Source organism: Ursus arctos, unplaced genomic scaffold (genome assembly GCF_023065955.2).
Source record: "Ursus arctos isolate Adak ecotype North America unplaced genomic scaffold, UrsArc2.0 scaffold_12, whole genome shotgun sequence".
Taxonomy (NCBI): domain Eukaryota; kingdom Metazoa; phylum Chordata; class Mammalia; order Carnivora; family Ursidae; genus Ursus; species Ursus arctos.
Genome location: NW_026622786.1, coordinates 23127466 through 23144958, shown reverse-complemented (window position 1 = coordinate 23144958; position 17493 = coordinate 23127466). Strand labels below are relative to the sequence as shown.

The window sequence follows — 17493 nt, the reverse complement described above, 5'->3', positions numbered from 1 at the left end:
CTAGCCATGGAACTTTCATCTTCTAAAGTGATGTCGTTCTTTACTGGCTGCATCAGTCAAGGATAAGATGATTATTGAATTGAGTTGTTATTTAATGTTCACTAAATTTCTCAAACTATGTTCTATAAAATACTGATTATAGTATTAAAAAATAGTGGGAAAAATAATTCAGATTTTTATAGAAACCATATGACAACAATAGCAAAGGCAGATAATGCAACATCTCTTATTTTTCCATTCTGAGCTTAAATTATTTCATTATTTTCTCTAAAAATGTGAAGAAAAGATATTAGGCATATACATTATTTTTGCTTGACATTTTATTATCTCAAAAGTTTAAGAACCCATGAGCTAAACAATGTAAGATGAGCTAAGTTAGGAGAAAATTGGGAAAAGATTATTGGCATTAGCACCAATAATGAATACTGGTCTTGTTTCTAACACCGATCAGCTATGTGACCTCAGAAAATTAATTACCCACCATGGACCTCAGTTTCTTCTTCTATTTTCTTTCCTCTATCTGCCATGTCATTTTTACAAGTGAAATATTTTGTGGTGGCCCTATGCGCTCATCCATCACTCTCCATCCCCATCCCCAGGTAGGGCCTCTGCTACCTTAGGCTCTAGGGAGCCTGTCTGAAATCTGGAACTAGCTGATCTCCCAGATCCTTCCAGGTTCTTACCATCTTTGATTCTGGTTTGGAGTTCTTAAACAGGCATTGGTGGTCAGGGTGATGCAGAATATGGCTGGGTTAGGCCAAGATTTTAGCTTCTGTGAGCAGCTATTTCATGAGTCACATTATGTACATATTTTTGGTATTGATTGTTCTGTAATAACAGTTTGTAATTGTAATTTCATATCTATCTATCCATCTATAGGTATATATATACACTAAAAATTGCTTTAAATTACTTTTGGCACCAAGCAAGGAATCAAAATATTTAGACAATTCAGATTACTTTGAATTTCAAATTACTCAGGAGGACAGTTTTCCTTGTTTCACAGTTAAACTGAAAATTAATTTTTAGAAAGAATTTGAAGTATGTATTCTATATATTTTTTTACTTGCTCATAGAGCATCATCATGACTGAAAAAGCAACTAAAAGAGCATGTTCCAATAATATATTCTAATAAGAAATGATACTTTGAATGGAATACGTAAATAACACAGTTGTCAGGTCTTTGATTAGCCTAACCAACTTTTTCCTTGCCCTTCTCCAACAGGAGAGAATGGTTTCCTTCTTTTTGCAGCTAAATGATACAACTTGGTTCTTTCACGTTTTTCACCGGCTTTGTTCTCATCTGACTCTTCTATCGGTGCTTTTTTCCGTTCTCAGAACCAGTCACACTAGGTCATCACTGGCCTGCATTCAGTTCTGAGACACAATTTATAAGGGATATAGACAAATTGGAGAAGACAGTGACTGGACTTGAAGCCATGTATTTTAAGAAAAGTTTGAAAGAAGTGAGGATTTTAATTTGGGGAAGACTAAGAGGAAGAAGTGGTCCAGGGGAACTGCCTTTGCATTTTTGAGGTGTCATGTTCAAGAATGAGTAAGGGTGTTCAGTACCGCCTCATGGGGCAGAATTAGAACCAGACGTATTTTGGTGACATGTTTTGGAGCTGCTTTCTACAGTGAGTTTTCTAGCTCTGCAGGCACACACACAGTCTGCAGACTGCCTCTCGGCGTGAGAGACAGGATTCAAGTGATGTGCCCAGAGCTACTGTTGTTGAGACACTTTTATACTTAACTGTTAGATTTCTATGTATAGCATTACCTTCCTTCACTTCATTAAGTGACATCTTAATTCTTTTATTTTCTTTATGTGTGAAACACCTTTCTTTATTGTTGTTTAAAATTAAAGTCATTTCCTAACACTTTCTTAAGTTGGATGATTGGAAAGAAGTTTCTTCTATTATCTTCCTCCATAGACTGAAATCATGCCTTTATTATGAAACTGCAGCCAATAGGAACACTGACCTCATGATAATTGAGGGAATAAAGTGTTTTATGATCTCATTAGAACCTTGACGTGGATGTGTGCTGTGCATGCACTAGCTTGTTTACAATTTTTCTTGTAGAATATTCTATATCCTTTAGATTGTGCAGATTTTGGTTTAGAGAGATTTGTTTATACTGATAATCACTTATTTTTCTTTCCTGCAACATTAAAAAATTACCTAGAGAGTCTTTAAGAATTTCATTATAATATCCATATTGTAAATATGCTAAGGAAAAAGAAACTTTTTCATTTTGAGTTCTTAATTTTAAGAACTTCTATTTGTTCAGGTCATAATTCACTCTTCACGACCAAAATTCCTAAGCCAGAGAATTATATGAAAGAAATGTTTTTGTAAATTCATTTTAGAAAATAACAAGAGGGTGTTCAATTAAAGCTGCTTTCTCTGAAAATGCAGATTTAGAGTTCATTTCATTAGACTATTTACTTTGTGAAATTAAAAGTGTTGTATGAGAATGTGGACTTTTTTTTTCATGTAATTTTTCTTTTTTCTTTCTTTTTTTTTTTTCAAAGATTTTATTTATTTATTTGACAGAGACAGCCAGTGAGAGAGGGAACACAAGCAGGGGGAGTGGGAGAGGAAGAAGCAGTCTCCCAGCAGAGAAGCCTGATGTGGGGCTTGATCCCAGAATGCTGGGATCACGCCCTGAGCCGAAGGCAGTCGCTGAACGACTGAGCCACCCAGGCGCCCCTCACGTAATTTTTCTAATACAGTACTGGGATGGAAAGTTTTTAGGAAACTTGCAAGTGAATTTAGATTCTACGCAAATGTTAAATCAGCAAATTTGGAAACAGATTACCACCACTGAATTCGGACTTTTAACAAAGGGGTTAAGTTTATTGAGATGTTCATTCACTTTCCTTTGCCATCTTTCACATACAAAAGCTGTTAGAAATTTTCAATAAAATAAGTTGATTTGGCCAACATGATTGTTGACACCAAGACTGGAGGAATATCAGGCAAAATTCAAGTAATTGTATGAGCGTGGACAACATATCTGAGAGATATTTTCCTCCTTTAGAACTCCATAACCATGGCCAGTGGCCTGTATGGCATGGAATGCATCTCAACACAGAATACTCATTACAATTCATCTTTCAGGACTTTTATCGTTTTAGAAACTGTTGAGATACTTTTTCTTCATGTGAAGATTATAGATGGTCTGTATGGGCATAGGGTATAGGAGGTGCTTCTTAATGATTCTTCCAGCTTTAAATTTATATGGTCTAAAGATTGGAGGTTAGGTTTAGCTTTTCACGCTCTTACAAGGACATGTTTGATTAGAATTGAGATGTTCTATTTTTTCTTAACAAGAAATACAAATATATTTTTTTCTTATGCCAGCAATTAAAAAAAAAATCAAACCACTCAGGTTTCCAAAAGCACCTTATATTTATTTCCTGTTACTGTTTCGCTTTTTGGAGAGTCAGCAAAGCTGACTAACGGGCTAAGACCAAGGAGTTGAATTCTACACCCTGGCCTCACAGGTCTCCTTCAAAGTCGGCCTGGCGCCTCTTCACTTGTGCGCCCCCTTTCTCCCAAAGGCGGGCGTAAATCCCTTTCTGTTTCTGGAGAAACCACTCAGAGCGCATGCTCTTCTGATGATGGAGCCGTAGCGCCATTTTCATATCGAAGGGACTGTCCTCCAATTAGGCGCGTCCGCAGGGCACCCAGTATTAAAGTTGTTCAGACAGTGTGAGGAGCTTCACAGAAACAAGACAAGGGCTTTTTTGAGACGACCCACTCCCTGCAACGCTTCAGCTAAGATTACGTAAAGAGATTCTTTTGTGTTAATTTCCCCCGTGTTCAAGTGGCCCTCTCCTGTGTCGCCTGTTCCCTCCCCCCCCGCACCCCCCTCCTCCCGGCTGGCGTCGCTCCCTCGCCCCGCTCCTGGACTAGAGCAATATAGAGGTTAGGCATTTGTGATGATTTTGCGCCCACAGTGGTGGCCCCACTGAGAAGACGTGGGGGACCGGATGGGAACGCTTTCCCCCGTGAGAACAAAGCACAAGTTATATCAAAGTCCAGTATGTGTAGAGGAAACCGGTACATGTTCTTTTGAGCTAGGAGGTAGTGCTTTTTTAATTTAATTTAATTTTTTTATAAAGATGGAGATCCGTCGGTGGTGGGGGGATGCGGAGTGCTTGAAAGATTTGCTTTAGGAGGCAGGCAGGGCACGGAGATCTGAGGTCTTTAAGTGTGTGTGTGTGTATGTGCGCGCGCACGCAAGAGTTTAGGAGAACATGGGTGAGGGGGAGAGAGAGAGAAGAAAAATCTGGAGGGGGAGAAGACTTAGTGCGTGCAGAAAAGGAAGGGGCGCCGGCGGATCCTTACCTATGGATCCGCAATAGCGCCCTTTCCGACATCCACTCCCTACTCTACCGTTTCATTCATAAGTTTCTGGTCTGGAGGCCCCGCCCGGCTCCCCTGGGCCGAGGGCCCCGTTTCCTGTACAGCAATTGGTGGACGGCAACAAAGCCTTAGCAACTGGCTCCTAGTGACCTGCGGTGCGCCTGGTAACTGGGGCGCGGGGCCCGCACCGAGAAAGCAGCGGGGCTGTCCCTTTAAGGGATGGCCGCGGAGCCGTGAAAGTGGAGGGGGCTGAGGGAGGGCGGGGAGGAAGGTCTGGGGGCGGACCTAGGGGGGAGGAGGAGGAAGAGTTGCTGCTGAAAGGAGGTGGCGAAGGAGGAGCCGGAGCAGCTGCTGCCAGCCCGCGGGCACCGGAGTCCTGCCCGCTGCCGCACGAGTAGCCACGGGCGCGATCGGGGCCAGACGTCTCCTCCTCCATGATCACTTTGGGAGCGGGGGGAAGACTTTGCCCGGCCGTGAGAGCTGGTCTGCGTTTCCCTGGCGCGGCGGCGGCAGAGCAGCGGCAGCAGCCGGGTCCGAATCGGAGCGGCCACAGCCTGGGGCGTGTGCGCCCCGCGCGGAGCGGGCTCGGGTTCCCCACGGAATGTCCCCGGGGCTCCCGGCGCGCTGACCCCCCAGCCGCCTCCGCCTTCGGCGCCTGCTGCCTCTCTCGGGCGGGCTCGGTGATCGGGACTGCAAGCTTCCCGGCTCCTGGGCAGTGGGGAAGCCCCCGGGGGCGGGTGACCTCAGCTGGCCACGACCCAGCCCTCCCCCGTGCGTATCTCGCTTAAGATGGCAGCGGAGTCAGGGGAACTAATCGGGGCTTGCGAGTTCATGAAAGGTGAGGAGCAGCCCCCCCGCATCCTCCAACCCTCCCTCGCCCCCAACTCTTCACTTCTAACCTCTGAGTCCCAGCCGCTCTCTTAGGCTTCTCCCGGGGCCCCCAGTGTCCTGCAGCCTCTGCGCGCGCGCTCGTCCCCTCTCCGTACTATCCTCTCCCTGAGGACCCCCTGCTTCCGGCTTCTCTGTCTTTCTTGCGTCCCAGGTTCCCTCTGCAGCTCCCTCGGATGGCCTCCCCGCCCGGTAATGGGACAGCGCCGGGTTCGGTCCGGCTTCTGCGCGCAGCAGCTGGTGGGGATCCCCCTCCGGTTGATTTTTTTCGGTCTCTTTTATCCCGCTCTTGCTCGCCTCGGTTTTTGGGACACCCCCAGTCACACCTCCCTGTCTCTTCCTCCCTTCCTCTTCTTGAAGTCTTCGGAGCTGCAGGCTCGCCTGTCTTCCCCTTCCGCAGCTGCTGAGGTCTGGAGATTTCTGAGCCAAACTTGCATCTCCAGTTTACGGGTACCCCCAGCTTCTGTCTGCTCCGGCGGGCCTGAAACAGGGGAGATATGGAAACTCTGCCCCCCCCCCCCCCCAGCTGAGTGTCTCAGTCGGGTCCCCTTCTCGCCTCTCGTGCTCTTGCGTCTCTGGGTTTCTGGGTGAGATCAGGTTTCTGCAAGAATTACACGTGTTAATGGGGTCTTTAAATAATGGGTAGCAATTATTATTTTGATCTTTCGTGTATTACCACCACTCCCCACGTTCAGCTTCCCTGCTTCTCATATGTTTTCTCTCGTCTTTTAAACTTGTCTTTCAGATCGGTTATATTTTGCTACTTTAAGGAATAGACCAAAAAGCACAGTAAATACCCACTATTTCTCCATCGATGAGGAGCTGGTCTATGAAAAGTAAGTTTCTATTTTGTTGTTGTTTTTTCTCTCAACCTTTTAGCCTCTTGGCTCTTTGGTGAGGGAACCCTATGCACCATTATGGCAGTTTTATTCACTTCCCCCCTCTCAGTGGTGCAAGTAACAATACCATTTTTTGAAGACTTAGATGCTTGGGGAGAGGTGCGGGGAAAGTTAACATAATGTGAACCTGTCAACAGCCCAGTCCTTTTAGACCTTTGTCTTTATTAGCTCTTCCTGCCACCACCACAAATTGCAACCGTAGATAGCTAACACTCCCCAGAGTAGGACCAGGGAGACTCTCTGTCCTTGCTAGACGCTGTAATTGGCCTGTGAATCAGCCCCGGAGTATTTATGGAGCACCCACAGAGTACAGGGAGGTGTGTGTGTTACAGGGGCTTCAGCTTTGTAGTTCACAAGGCTTCTGTTGTCTTGCGGGATGTTTTTGTTTCTGCAGCTCGTTATGTGGAAAGTGGGACAGGTTTAGCGGGAGGTAGCTATAATACCCAAGTCATATCTATGAGTAAGGTTTTACCTGTGTGAGAAATTATTGGCTTATTTTCTTTGGGTGCCCCAAGCTTCCGAGTGTTACTTTCTTTGTCTTTGAGGAAGTGGTATAAGAGTGCTGATTTACTTTCTTTGGTTACTTTGCTTCTGTGGGATTAGGATTGGAGGGTGTAAACTAAGAATAGGGAACTGTTTTCTGTGAAAGGCAATTAATTTACAGGAAAAGGATATCTTAATACTTTAAGGGCAATAAAAATTTAATTAAAGAAAGATAAACCTCTACTCAATAAAGGCAACATAATAAGAAATAGGAAGGCTGAACTGACTTGCTTATGTTCTCATTAAAAGAGCTGCTGTTTCAGAGTGGTCCAATATATTTTAACTTAAACATTTAATTTGATTTTCTTGTTGTTTAACCAAACATGCAATTAAATGAACATAGTTAAATGAACCATAGTGACTCTAGTAAGCTTCCTAGGACATGTCCCGTTAAAAGGGATTTTGGCCCATCTGCCTAAGGACTTGTGGGTACCACCAAGGCATTTGAAGAGTGAGAGTATTCTCGACTTTTAAGAGCATTATCTTTTATTTGAGGGCAAACCATCTTTAACTGTCACTTCATCCTAGGGATTCTTGAAACTGATGTCTTCAGGACATTTCTCTTAGTGGTGCTGGAGGCAGGATGCCTCTTGATTGGCTGAAGTCAAAGTGAGAATGAAAGAGCCCTTTGCTGCTGCTTATGAATGCCCAGAGTTGCTGCCGAATGAGGTCTAAATCCCTGGTGTCAGATTACAGCTCTGGCCCCAGACAGAATGGAGGAATGCAAGGCCTGCTCCCTGACCCTGCCCCCCCCCCCCCCCCCCCCCGCACCTGGATGATGTCACTGCTAGCGGTGTTTATTGAGTGTACAGTCTATTGTTGGCAATGTGCATTGTTGTGGCTTTCTTTTTGTGAGGTTAGGGTTTGGGACCTCTTGTGCGTCTGAGGGTAGGGACTGTGTATGTGTCATTATGTTCCATTCTGCAGTGACTGACATGCCAGAGGCTGTGAATAGGTCACAGAACAAGCTTCTGACATTGAGGTCTGAGTTACTTCTTTAGGGATGGCTAAATGGTAGATCTAACAGGAAATTACATTTAGCCACCACACACAGTTGCTCGATGGTTTTTTGATGGTAGTATTAATATGTGAGGAACAGTTTTCATGTATTTTAATGTTGCTATTTTAGGATAGGGCGACAAATCCCATTGCTCTTATATTTATTCTACTGTATTTCTGCTGTCTTGTAAAGAAAGACTCGCTGCAGAGATCATCCCATTTTTTGTTGTGAGTTTTGGTGTCATCTGAAACTATGAAGAGGACTCCAGTCTGGGCAGAGTGTACACTTCTCTTGGTTTGGACTTGCCCAGCTACCGTGCCACAGCAGTGGCTGTGGTTCTGAGTAGCCATGAGTCCATCTTTTTTTGTTACCCCAACATATTACTCATGGCCAGATGCTGGAGAGAATATGGTAGCGATGCATGCACATATGACCTTCAAGGAGCCGTAAGCCTGTAGGGAGAATGACAGCAGTGCAGTGAGAGTTGCAGAAAGAGAACTGTCTTCAGGTTAACATAGCCCCTGTGCTAAGAGGAGTTCCCGGACAGGTGGGAGTACGTCTGGTTGAAGTGTTTAGAAAAGGGCTTCATGGCGGAGTTACAATTGGTTTGAGGGATGGACAGAGTTTTATCAGGCAAAGATGTGAGAGGAGAGATCCCCGAAGCAAGAACAGCAAGGGTGAGGAAGGAGGCTCTGGAGTGGGTTCAGGGACTAGTAAGTCCCTCAGTTTGCCTGGTATGTATGCAGGTCCCATGGGGATGTGCAGTATGAAGTTGAAAGGTCAGTGGGGTGCAGATTGAATGCCAGGGTGGGGATCCGCAATTTCATCGGATGCCATTGGACTCTTCTGTGGGTTTTGGGGCCGTCCATGGTATGACTGGATCTGGGCTAATGGCAAATAATGGCAAACATTTACTGAGTGTTTATTTATTTATTTTTTAAAAAGATTTTATTTATTTATTTATTTATTTGACAGAGAGAGAGAGAGAGCCAGAGAGAGAGGGAACACAAGCAGGGGGAGTGGGAGAGGAAGAAGCAGGCCCATAGCGGAGGAGCCCGATGTGGGGCTCGATCCCTTAATGCCGGGATCACGCCCTGAGCCGAAGGCAGACGCCTAACGACTGCGCCACCCAGGAGCCCCTATTGAGTGTTTAAATGCATGCTGGGTGCTATTCTAGGTGCCCTACAACTATTAATCATGAATTCATTTTATTTTCACAACAATTCTTGAGGCCGGTACTATTATCATCGTTAGCGTACAGAGATGGTGAGAGTTAGGGTACAGAGAGGTTAGGTAACTTGCCCAAGGTCACAGAATGAAGATTTAGCAGAGCTGGAATTTGAAACCGGGCCCTCTGGTTCTGGAGTGCGTATATCTTCTCTCGAAAAGTTAATACGATAACATCATCTAAGATGGGTTAGGGTGGAAGTAAAAGCCCACCTAGAAAAATTCTGGAATGTTCAAGGGGAAGATAAGTGCCTAGATTAGGATTGGTGGCAACGGGGGTAGACAGAAGAGATCTGAATCCACATGACTGGTAACAGATCAGGTGGGTGGGTTGGGGTGCTGAGGAAAAAGAGGAGGCAAAGAAGTCCTTAAGACAGCCTGGGTCCCAGTGAGCCTGCTGGGACCATTCACTGAGCAAGAAGTAGGGTGGAAGAATTGGCGTTAGTGGGGGCATCAGGCATTCCATTTTGATCAGGTTGAATTTAAGGAATTTAAGGGACATCGCATAGACTTGAAGTTCTTAAATTTGGGGGGTTTTCCCCAAAGGGTTGATAAAGCTATGAGAATGATGTGATTTTGAGGAAGAAAGAGAAGATATCAAGGTCTGTATTTCACAGGCAGGGCTAGGAAGAGAAGAGCAAGGGAAGGAGGAGGAAATAAACAGAGGAAGAGGTGGACAAATGGCAAGAGAGAGAAGAAAGGGAGGAGGGACAGAGGCCTGGGAATAGATTCTGCAAAGCCCCTGGAAGCATGATAGTCACCGGTGTTCTATCTGTGGAGGATGTCTTGGGGGAGAAAAGCCTTGGCCGTCAACTCATACGGTATACCTCTCCAAGGAAAGGAGTGTGTTTACATACATTCTCACACGGGCCTTGCACAGCCTCGTAACTGTGTACTTACTCACTGAATGTATAAATGGAATGCTGCCTCTCTGGCTAAATGATCACCTTGGAAATGCAACTATTATTTTTGAATCAGGAAGTAGACTCTTTAAATATTAGGCTGTGGGAACTCTGGACACAGCTGTGTTTTGTGCAGATGTTTAGTTAGTTCTAAGAGGAGAATAGCACTCCATGATTGAAATGGCAACCTTCTGATGAGCCGGTGGAGAAGATTTAACAACGTGGCCCCATGAGGTGAGGCTACTTATTAGAAAAGAAGTCTGAATTTTCTGTGTGATTTTAAAGCAGAATTTACCACATTAATATAAAAGCCTGAGCTGTTTTAGTAAAGTGTGGTTGATGAGAAAGCCATACATTTATCTTTGGGTTATGATTTCCGAGATCAGAATTAAAATCAGAGTGTAGGCTAATACACTCGTGGGACAAAAAAATAGCCCCATAAAAAAGGAATCTTTCAAAGATTTATCTGTATTTGATTAAGCTACAAATAACACACAACTGTCAGGAAAGGCTAGTTCTTTGGTTTTGGAATTTGGCCCTGTCATCCAAATAGAGGCTTACTTTTTATAACTTGGCTCAAATATTTTTTGGCTCAAAAGTTAGCAAGATGAAATATGTTAATTGTCGTAACCTTTGTGTGCCCCTCCTGAGTACGATGGCGGGAATAGGGTTGGGTGTTAATGCGTGGAAAGCCGGTTTGCTGTGAAAGATGGTGCAGAGGGTCTTCATTTTCAGCCTCGTCCATCTTCATCTCTCCTCTCATTATGTTTGCGAAGGAAAGGTATTGAGAATGCAGCAGAGAACTTTTCATGGACATACTCTGGGGACTGAATATTAAGCGGTTTCTGAAGGGACTCAAAGCATTTCACCAAGTGTTTTAGCGTGGAAGAATGAGGAGCATTTAATGAGGCCTAATTAGCTAAATTGAAGATTTAAATAATTTAAAATGTTCAATGTTCACTTCAACTTTATTAAAGCGCCCTGATATTAATGCAACCAGGGATTCCTGGGTGAATAACGTATAGAAGAATGATTTCTTTGATAGTCGGTAGAATAGGTGTGAGTCAGAATACGGATCTAGGACATCTTTGAGAGAAACACAGAAAAACTTCCCTTGCCTGGAAATATTTGTGGGGATAGAGTGAGAAGAAACCCTTTTTGTTTTCGATTTTGTTTCAATTCTCAGGGGGTAATGAAAATGATTTTTCTACTTTTTTGGTTGTAATTTTGCTTTTTTTGGCGGGGGCCCCTGGGTGACTGACTCTTGGTTGCGCCTCAGGTTGTGACCTCAGGGTCGTAAGATCAAGCCCCTCGTTGGCTCTGTGCTCACAGGGGAGACAGATGGAGTTTCTCTCTCTCCCTCTGCCTCTGCCCTTGCTCTCTCTCTCTAAAATAAATAAATAAATCTAACATTTTTTAAATATGTGGCAAGTAGGTTAATTTAATGGAGAGGCTAATGCCATTTATGGACGTGCACACATCGACAAGCATAAGATCTTATAGAGTCTTGGGGCCATCGTTTGGTACGCCAGCTCTCATTATCAACTGCTATGATTTTGACCGAAGGGGAGATATAGTTGAATTTGGAGACACACTTCCCCATGGGAGTACAAATCAAATAATAACAGTAGCTTACATTTATAGTCCCACGCCCGGTAGTGTTCTGCGTGCTCTGCGTGCATTCACTCAGTCTTCAGAACAGCCCTGAGAGTTAGCTACGGTTATTATCACCACTTTACAGGTGAGGAAGCTGAGGCCCAGAGGGTAAGCAGCACCAAAGGTCACTGAGCTAGTAGTTAAGTTGTTGAGCTGGGATTCAAGCCATGGGTGATTGGCCTTGGAGTTCATGCTCTTATGCTTCTAGCAACTTCCCAGTTGTCTTGAGCCGGAGGCTGGTGGGGAGGGTGCAGAACAGCTTCGCCTCTCCCTGGCATGCCTCACCCTTCTAACTTGGCTGGTGATGGCTTTGGTAAGAAACGTGCTGCTGCCAGCATGTGTAGCCGCTTTATGTCTGGGCCGCATCTGGGAATGTGGGGGGTAATGAAAATGATTTTTCTACTTTTTTGGATGTAATTTTGCTTTTTTTCCCTTTCAGTGGACTACCAAAAAAAAAAAAAAAACCAAAAAGAAATTGAATCAATTGTCATTATATATTAATAGGATGGATGAAAACAGAAGCCCAGCTTCTGAAAACTTCCTTTGCAGGCTGTCTCATGAAATGTTCTTGCTTCTTAACTGGTGTAACTTAAGATATAATGGTGTCTACATAGAATTCTCCTAAAAACTCAGAAAACTTTTTAGCTTTAAAAGGTGGTATGTTTATACTTTCTTCTCCCTCTCTCCTTTCTTCCATCCTAACCTTGCAAAAATAACCCAGCATTGTTCAGGGCTACTTTTTTTCATCCTCTGTTTTGAACACATAAGTTTTAGGTGTGTGTGTATGTGTATGTGTATATAATTGACAGTACAAATAGTATATGTGATGAGGAAATGCACATTTATGTGTATATGCTAACAAGCCAATTCTAAATGCAGTGACATACTAGAGTCAAATTTTACTTTCTAGGTATTGATTTAATTTAAATACTTGCTGTTTTGGGGTGCCTGGGTCGCACAGTTGGTTGGGCAGATGACTCTTGGTTTTAGCTCAGGTTGTGATCTCAGGGTCATGGGATTGAGCCCCGAGTCAGGCTCCATGCTCAGTGTGGAGTCTGCTTGAGTTTCTCTCTCCCTCTGCCCCTCCCCACTGTGTTCTCTTTCTCTCTCTCTCTCTCGAATAAATAAATAAATCATTAAAAAAAATACTTGCTGTTTTGACCTATTAGGCATTCATAGTGGGTAGTCTGTCTCTAATCTTCGTAAGAACAAATTATTATCAGTTTTTTTCAATTTCCTTGAGACGAGCCTGACAAAAACATAAAATTTAACCAAGGTGCTAAGGACTCAGTTAAAACTAACAGTGCTGCTTTTAATCAAGGGGCCTGACAGAGGGATCCAATGGGCTGTAGGAGTGTCCATTGGGGAGCTGTCTGCCGTCCAAGTTCTTTCTATGCCAGGTCACCATGGGGTGGCTTCATTATTTTGTTTGAAGTAGATTCCTAAGACATCAGATGTTCTCATTTGTAAGTTCATAAACACATTCCAAAGCCCAAAGCAAATGACTTTACTTACCCGCAGCTTTCATACACCTTGTGCTTAAAAACAAAAAAAGAAAAAGACCCTTGACACATTTTCATAGGAAGTGAAAAAAGCGACACTTAAAACTTAGAAGTGGTTGGTAATTGCTGGAGAAGGAACTACCATTTAGGTGGGCTAGATTTCGTTGGGGAGCTCTGTGCTGATGCTTTGGGGGTACACAAATAAAGAATGCAGTGAATACAAATACAGTGAAGGGCAGTATATGACAAAAGCTACAAAGGCATGTGTTAGGAATCCAAGAAACTCAGCGATTATTACTGCCCAGGGTGATAAAGACTTCATAGAGTGGTTTAAACTAGCTTGTGAAGGGCGGAAGAGCCCCGAGTGTATTTTATCATCTCTGTGAGGACAAGTACTACCTGTTTTTGCTCACCATTGTATCCCTACAACCCAGCACAGTGCCTGACGCACAGCTGGAGCTCAAGAAATTTTAGCTGAATGAGTGAATGAGTGAGCGAAAGAGGAAGGAAAGAAAGTAGAGATTCCAGGGTTTGGGGTTAGCAAGATTCTGTTAGGTGAGGCAAAATATGTGAATGCAGGGAGGTCCCAGGTGAGGCTGGACACGTCGTTGAGGACTGGATGGTGGACAGCTGTTTGGACCTCCCTTGTGCTGGTTTACCAATGGCAGAGAGACTGGTCAGAGCTCTCTGGTTTAGGCTGGGAGGTGGGGCTCCGTGGAGGCTGTAGCAGGATTGGATTAGGGTTGTAGCAGCGGGAACAGAAAGGCCAGACTCTGGGGGTGGGAGGGGTGGGAAGAAGCTAGAAGGGATGGATGGACTGTATTTGGGATTGACCAGGTTGGGGAGAGGGTGAGGAATTGAAGGTAAGTTCAAGGTTTCTGGCCTGGGTGACCGGGATAAAGGGACACCTTAAAGTAGGCAATGTATGTAAATCAGAAGGAGGATTTGCCTTTTTATTGCTTGGTTTTGTTTTGGGGATGGGGAAAGGAAGTAAAAAGGGGGGTTTATAATTAAAGTAAGGAGGAGTCTTTGTCTTTTGTGATCTTTAAGGAGAAATCAGATAATGCCTGCTCAGGATTTTTAGATATTTACTTGTTTAAAAACTGAGAAGGTGGGTGGGGCGCTGATCTTAAGTTCCTTTCTGACTCCCTGATTTGAACTGGCTTAAGTGTCAAATTCATTGTTTCTTTTTTCTTTTCTTTTCTTTTTTTCTTTTCTTTCTTTTTTTCCTTCTTTCTTTTTTCTTTCTTTCTTTCCTTCTTTCTTTCTTAGACCAACACATTTATTTTTAATTTTTTTAAAATTTATTTTATATGTTAAAGATTTCATTTATTTATTTGACAGAGAGAGAGACACAGCCAGAGAGAGAGGGAACACAAGCAGGGGGAGTGGGAGAGGAAGAAGCAGGCTCCCAGCATATGAGCCTGATGCGGGGCTCGATGCCAGGACCCTGGGATCACTCCCTGAGCCGAGGGCAGACGCTTAACGACTGAGCCACCTAGGTGCCCCGAATTCATTGTTTCTTTAAAAAAAACTTTTTTGAGGTTTAGTTGCAATTTACCTTAAAAACTTTGGTTTTGTTGATCATCTAAATATTTCCAGGACCATCAAAGAATCAGATGTTGAATGAGAACCATCAAAATATCACCTTATTTATTTAAAGTATGTACTATTTATTCCTGGTCCTCGTAACTTGGAAACATCTGGTGAATGATCACAGTTATTTGTAATTGACAGTGAATTCCTTTATAGGAAATAGTTTGTATGAACTATAGTTTTTGAATAAAGTGTTTCTTTTCTTTTCTTTTTAAAGATTTTATTTATTTGAGAGAGAGAGAGAACAAGCAGTGAGGAAGGGCAGAGGGAGAGAGAGAGAGAGAAGCAGACTCCTGCTGAGCAGGGAGCCGCACTACGCAGAGCTCGATCCCAGGCCCCAGAGATCATGACCTGAGCTGAAGGCAGAGGGTTAACCAACTGAGCCACCCAGGTGCACCTGAATAAAATGTTTCATGTATTAAATTAAACATTTAATATTAAAATATTTTAATATTTTAAAGATGTTCACATCCTATTGATGAAGAATTTGCTAATTTGGACTTGTTCTTTTGTTATAAAATTTAATTTTCTTTTGGAGAACTGGAAAAGATGTTTTATTTCACATTTGCTCTGCCTGATGGATATACTCTAGTAATGCATTTATCTGACTGTGTCTGGGAATGTGGCATTCCAGGGAGACAGCTCTTACAAAGAGTTGGGAAATCACATCTTGAAATATGAAAGCAATTTTATAATTTGTGGAACTTTTCTAAGATGAATCTGCGTTTCTGCCTTCTTGTTTACTGCTTATAATTTGCTTTTTTTTTTTCTGTAGTACTCAGATTCTATTATAAGTTCATTGGTTGTACAGTTTCACTGTAACTCAGGAATGGTTTTAGCTGCTTCTAAGTAATGAAGGGCTCTCTGTTTATGTAGCAGATGGTGCCTGTTTGCTAAACATCTTGTTATCTTTTACTGGTTTTTATCGATGGCTAACTACTAGAAGTTGAGTACGTTTTAGGTGCTGCTTACTATTGGGTCAGCTTTTGACATTACTGTCAGTGTAGCCGCCCCTAATAGCTGCCTCTTCCCTATGGTCTGTCTGATGAGTCTAATATACTGTGGGTGTAGAAACCAGACATCATATTTTATTAGCCTTTGGTACAAAATAGGACTAAATAGGCTCTGTGTGAGAGTGGGACTCTCTTATAAACATGGCTAAAGGGCATGGGTTTTGTGGCAGGCTTTAGAAGAAACAATATGACTTTGTTTTTTGGCTTACTTAATAATTCTCATTTTTATTCCAGATTGAGATTTTTGAATTGGGGATCCTTGAATAACTCCTTCCTTCCTTCCTTCCTTCCTTCCTTCCTTCCTTCCTTCCTTCCTTCCTTCCTTCCTTCCCTTCTTCCCTCTGTCCCTCCTTCCTTTCTTCCTTTCTTCCTTTGAGAGGGAGAGAAGGGGGTTTAGGGGCAGAGGGAGAGGGAGAGAGAGAATCTTAAGCAGACTCCATGCCTGGCGCAGAGCCTGACGTGGGGCTCAGTCTCACAACCCTGAGATCAAGACCTGAGCTGAAATCAAGAGTCATACGCTTAACCGACTGAACCACCCAGGCATCCCAAATAACTGATTTCTTTCTCTTTCTTTCTTTCTTTCTTTCTTTCTTTCTTTCTTTCTTTCTTTCTTTCTTTCTTTCTTTCCCTCTCTCTCTCTCTCTCTTTCTTTCTTTCTTTCTTTCTTTCTTTCTTTCTTTCTTTCTTTCTTCCTTTCTTTCTTTCTTTGACAGAGATAGAGACAGCCAGTGAGAGAGGGAACACAAGCAGGGGGAGTGGGAGAGGAAGAAGCAGGCTCATAGCGGAGCAGGGAGCCCGATGCGGGGCTTGATTCCAGGACCCTGGGATCACGCCCTGAGCCGAAGGCAGACGCTTAATGACTGAGCCACCGAGGTGCGCCACAAATAACTGATTTCTTCTTCTATTCATTCTGTTTCTTTTAAGAGGATGTGGTATTGATATAGCATTTACATTAGTTCTGGTAGTCAATTATTGATTCTGTGAGGTTAATTAATCTGAAACGTTAAAAACTTTATTTTTTTCCTAAATGTGAGATAAAAAGGTTTAAAAAGGTCTCTTCTAGGAAGGTGTGAATGGGCTTGTAAAATAGTGCCTTTCCTGTTCTGATAGACCCTGACTAGGGTCTGACGTTGCGCTTTGTTCCCACAAGCCTCACAGCAGATTGCCTGCAGCTCCAGAAAACCCAAAAGTAAAGGCTTAGGATGATTTTAATGTGGCAAAATTCCCAGAACTGAAGGGGCTGCTAAGACAAAAGGAGTTGGGGTGATGTATATTCGGGGTGAGTCTTTAGATTGGGGGTTATTTCTGGAGCAGGCCACCTGGGAGCAAGCCGGTGATAAAGATACAGGCTGAAGGGGGGGGGGGATGGTGGGGCTGGGGCTGGGCTGTAGATCTTTCCCTGCAGTAGAGAGGTGGGTCATCTTGCTAGTCTCCTTCCCCTGTACTGCCTTTACTACTTAGGTCATTTTTGTCAATTTTGTCTAATTAGTTTTATTATGTGCCCAAAGCTAATAAAATGGGATATCTGGTATCTCTCCCTACGTTAATCTGGTATATGACTTAGAAGGATTAAGTGGAAACAGGCAGTGTTTTTGCAGATGTACCAACCACATCTTAGTCTTTCATTCCTTACTCAGTCATCTCTGTGCCAGGCGCTAGGGCTATAACATAACGGGGAGCCCATTCCAACCCAGCCCTGTGTTCATGGAGCTTCTAAAGTCCAGTGGGCGGTGGGGAGGATAGTAATCAAATAGAAGCACATAACAATGGAGCCTGGCCTGTGGGGATGGGGCCAGATCGTGGGGGTGTGTGTGAAGTGGGGTGAGGGCCGAGTTGGGCATGGGAGAAGGATCGGAGAAGAAGTTCCTGAGGAAGTGTGACTAGAGCTGA

At 43.6% G+C, this 17493-nt stretch overlaps 1 protein-coding gene across 9 annotated transcripts in view; it reads left to right on the top strand.

Annotated features, from left to right (window-relative positions):
* CDC14A (cell division cycle 14A) overlaps positions 1 to 17493 on the top strand; it is a 208582-nt gene that overhangs the window by 36601 nt on the left and 154488 nt on the right. For 5 of the 9 annotated variants that reach the window (XM_048220695.2, XM_044383602.3, XM_057310436.1 and 2 more), the window contains exon 2: positions 6011 to 6101. The exons of 1 other annotated variant lie outside the window; for it this stretch is intronic. In XM_048220695.2, coding sequence (XP_048076652.1) covers positions 6011 to 6101 — 91 coding nt within the window. Of the gene's footprint in view, positions 1 to 4667; positions 5216 to 6010; positions 6102 to 17493 lie in introns of those variants that run through there. 3 more of the 9 variants (XM_044383601.3, XM_044383599.3, XM_048220696.2) reach the window with 2 other exon arrangements.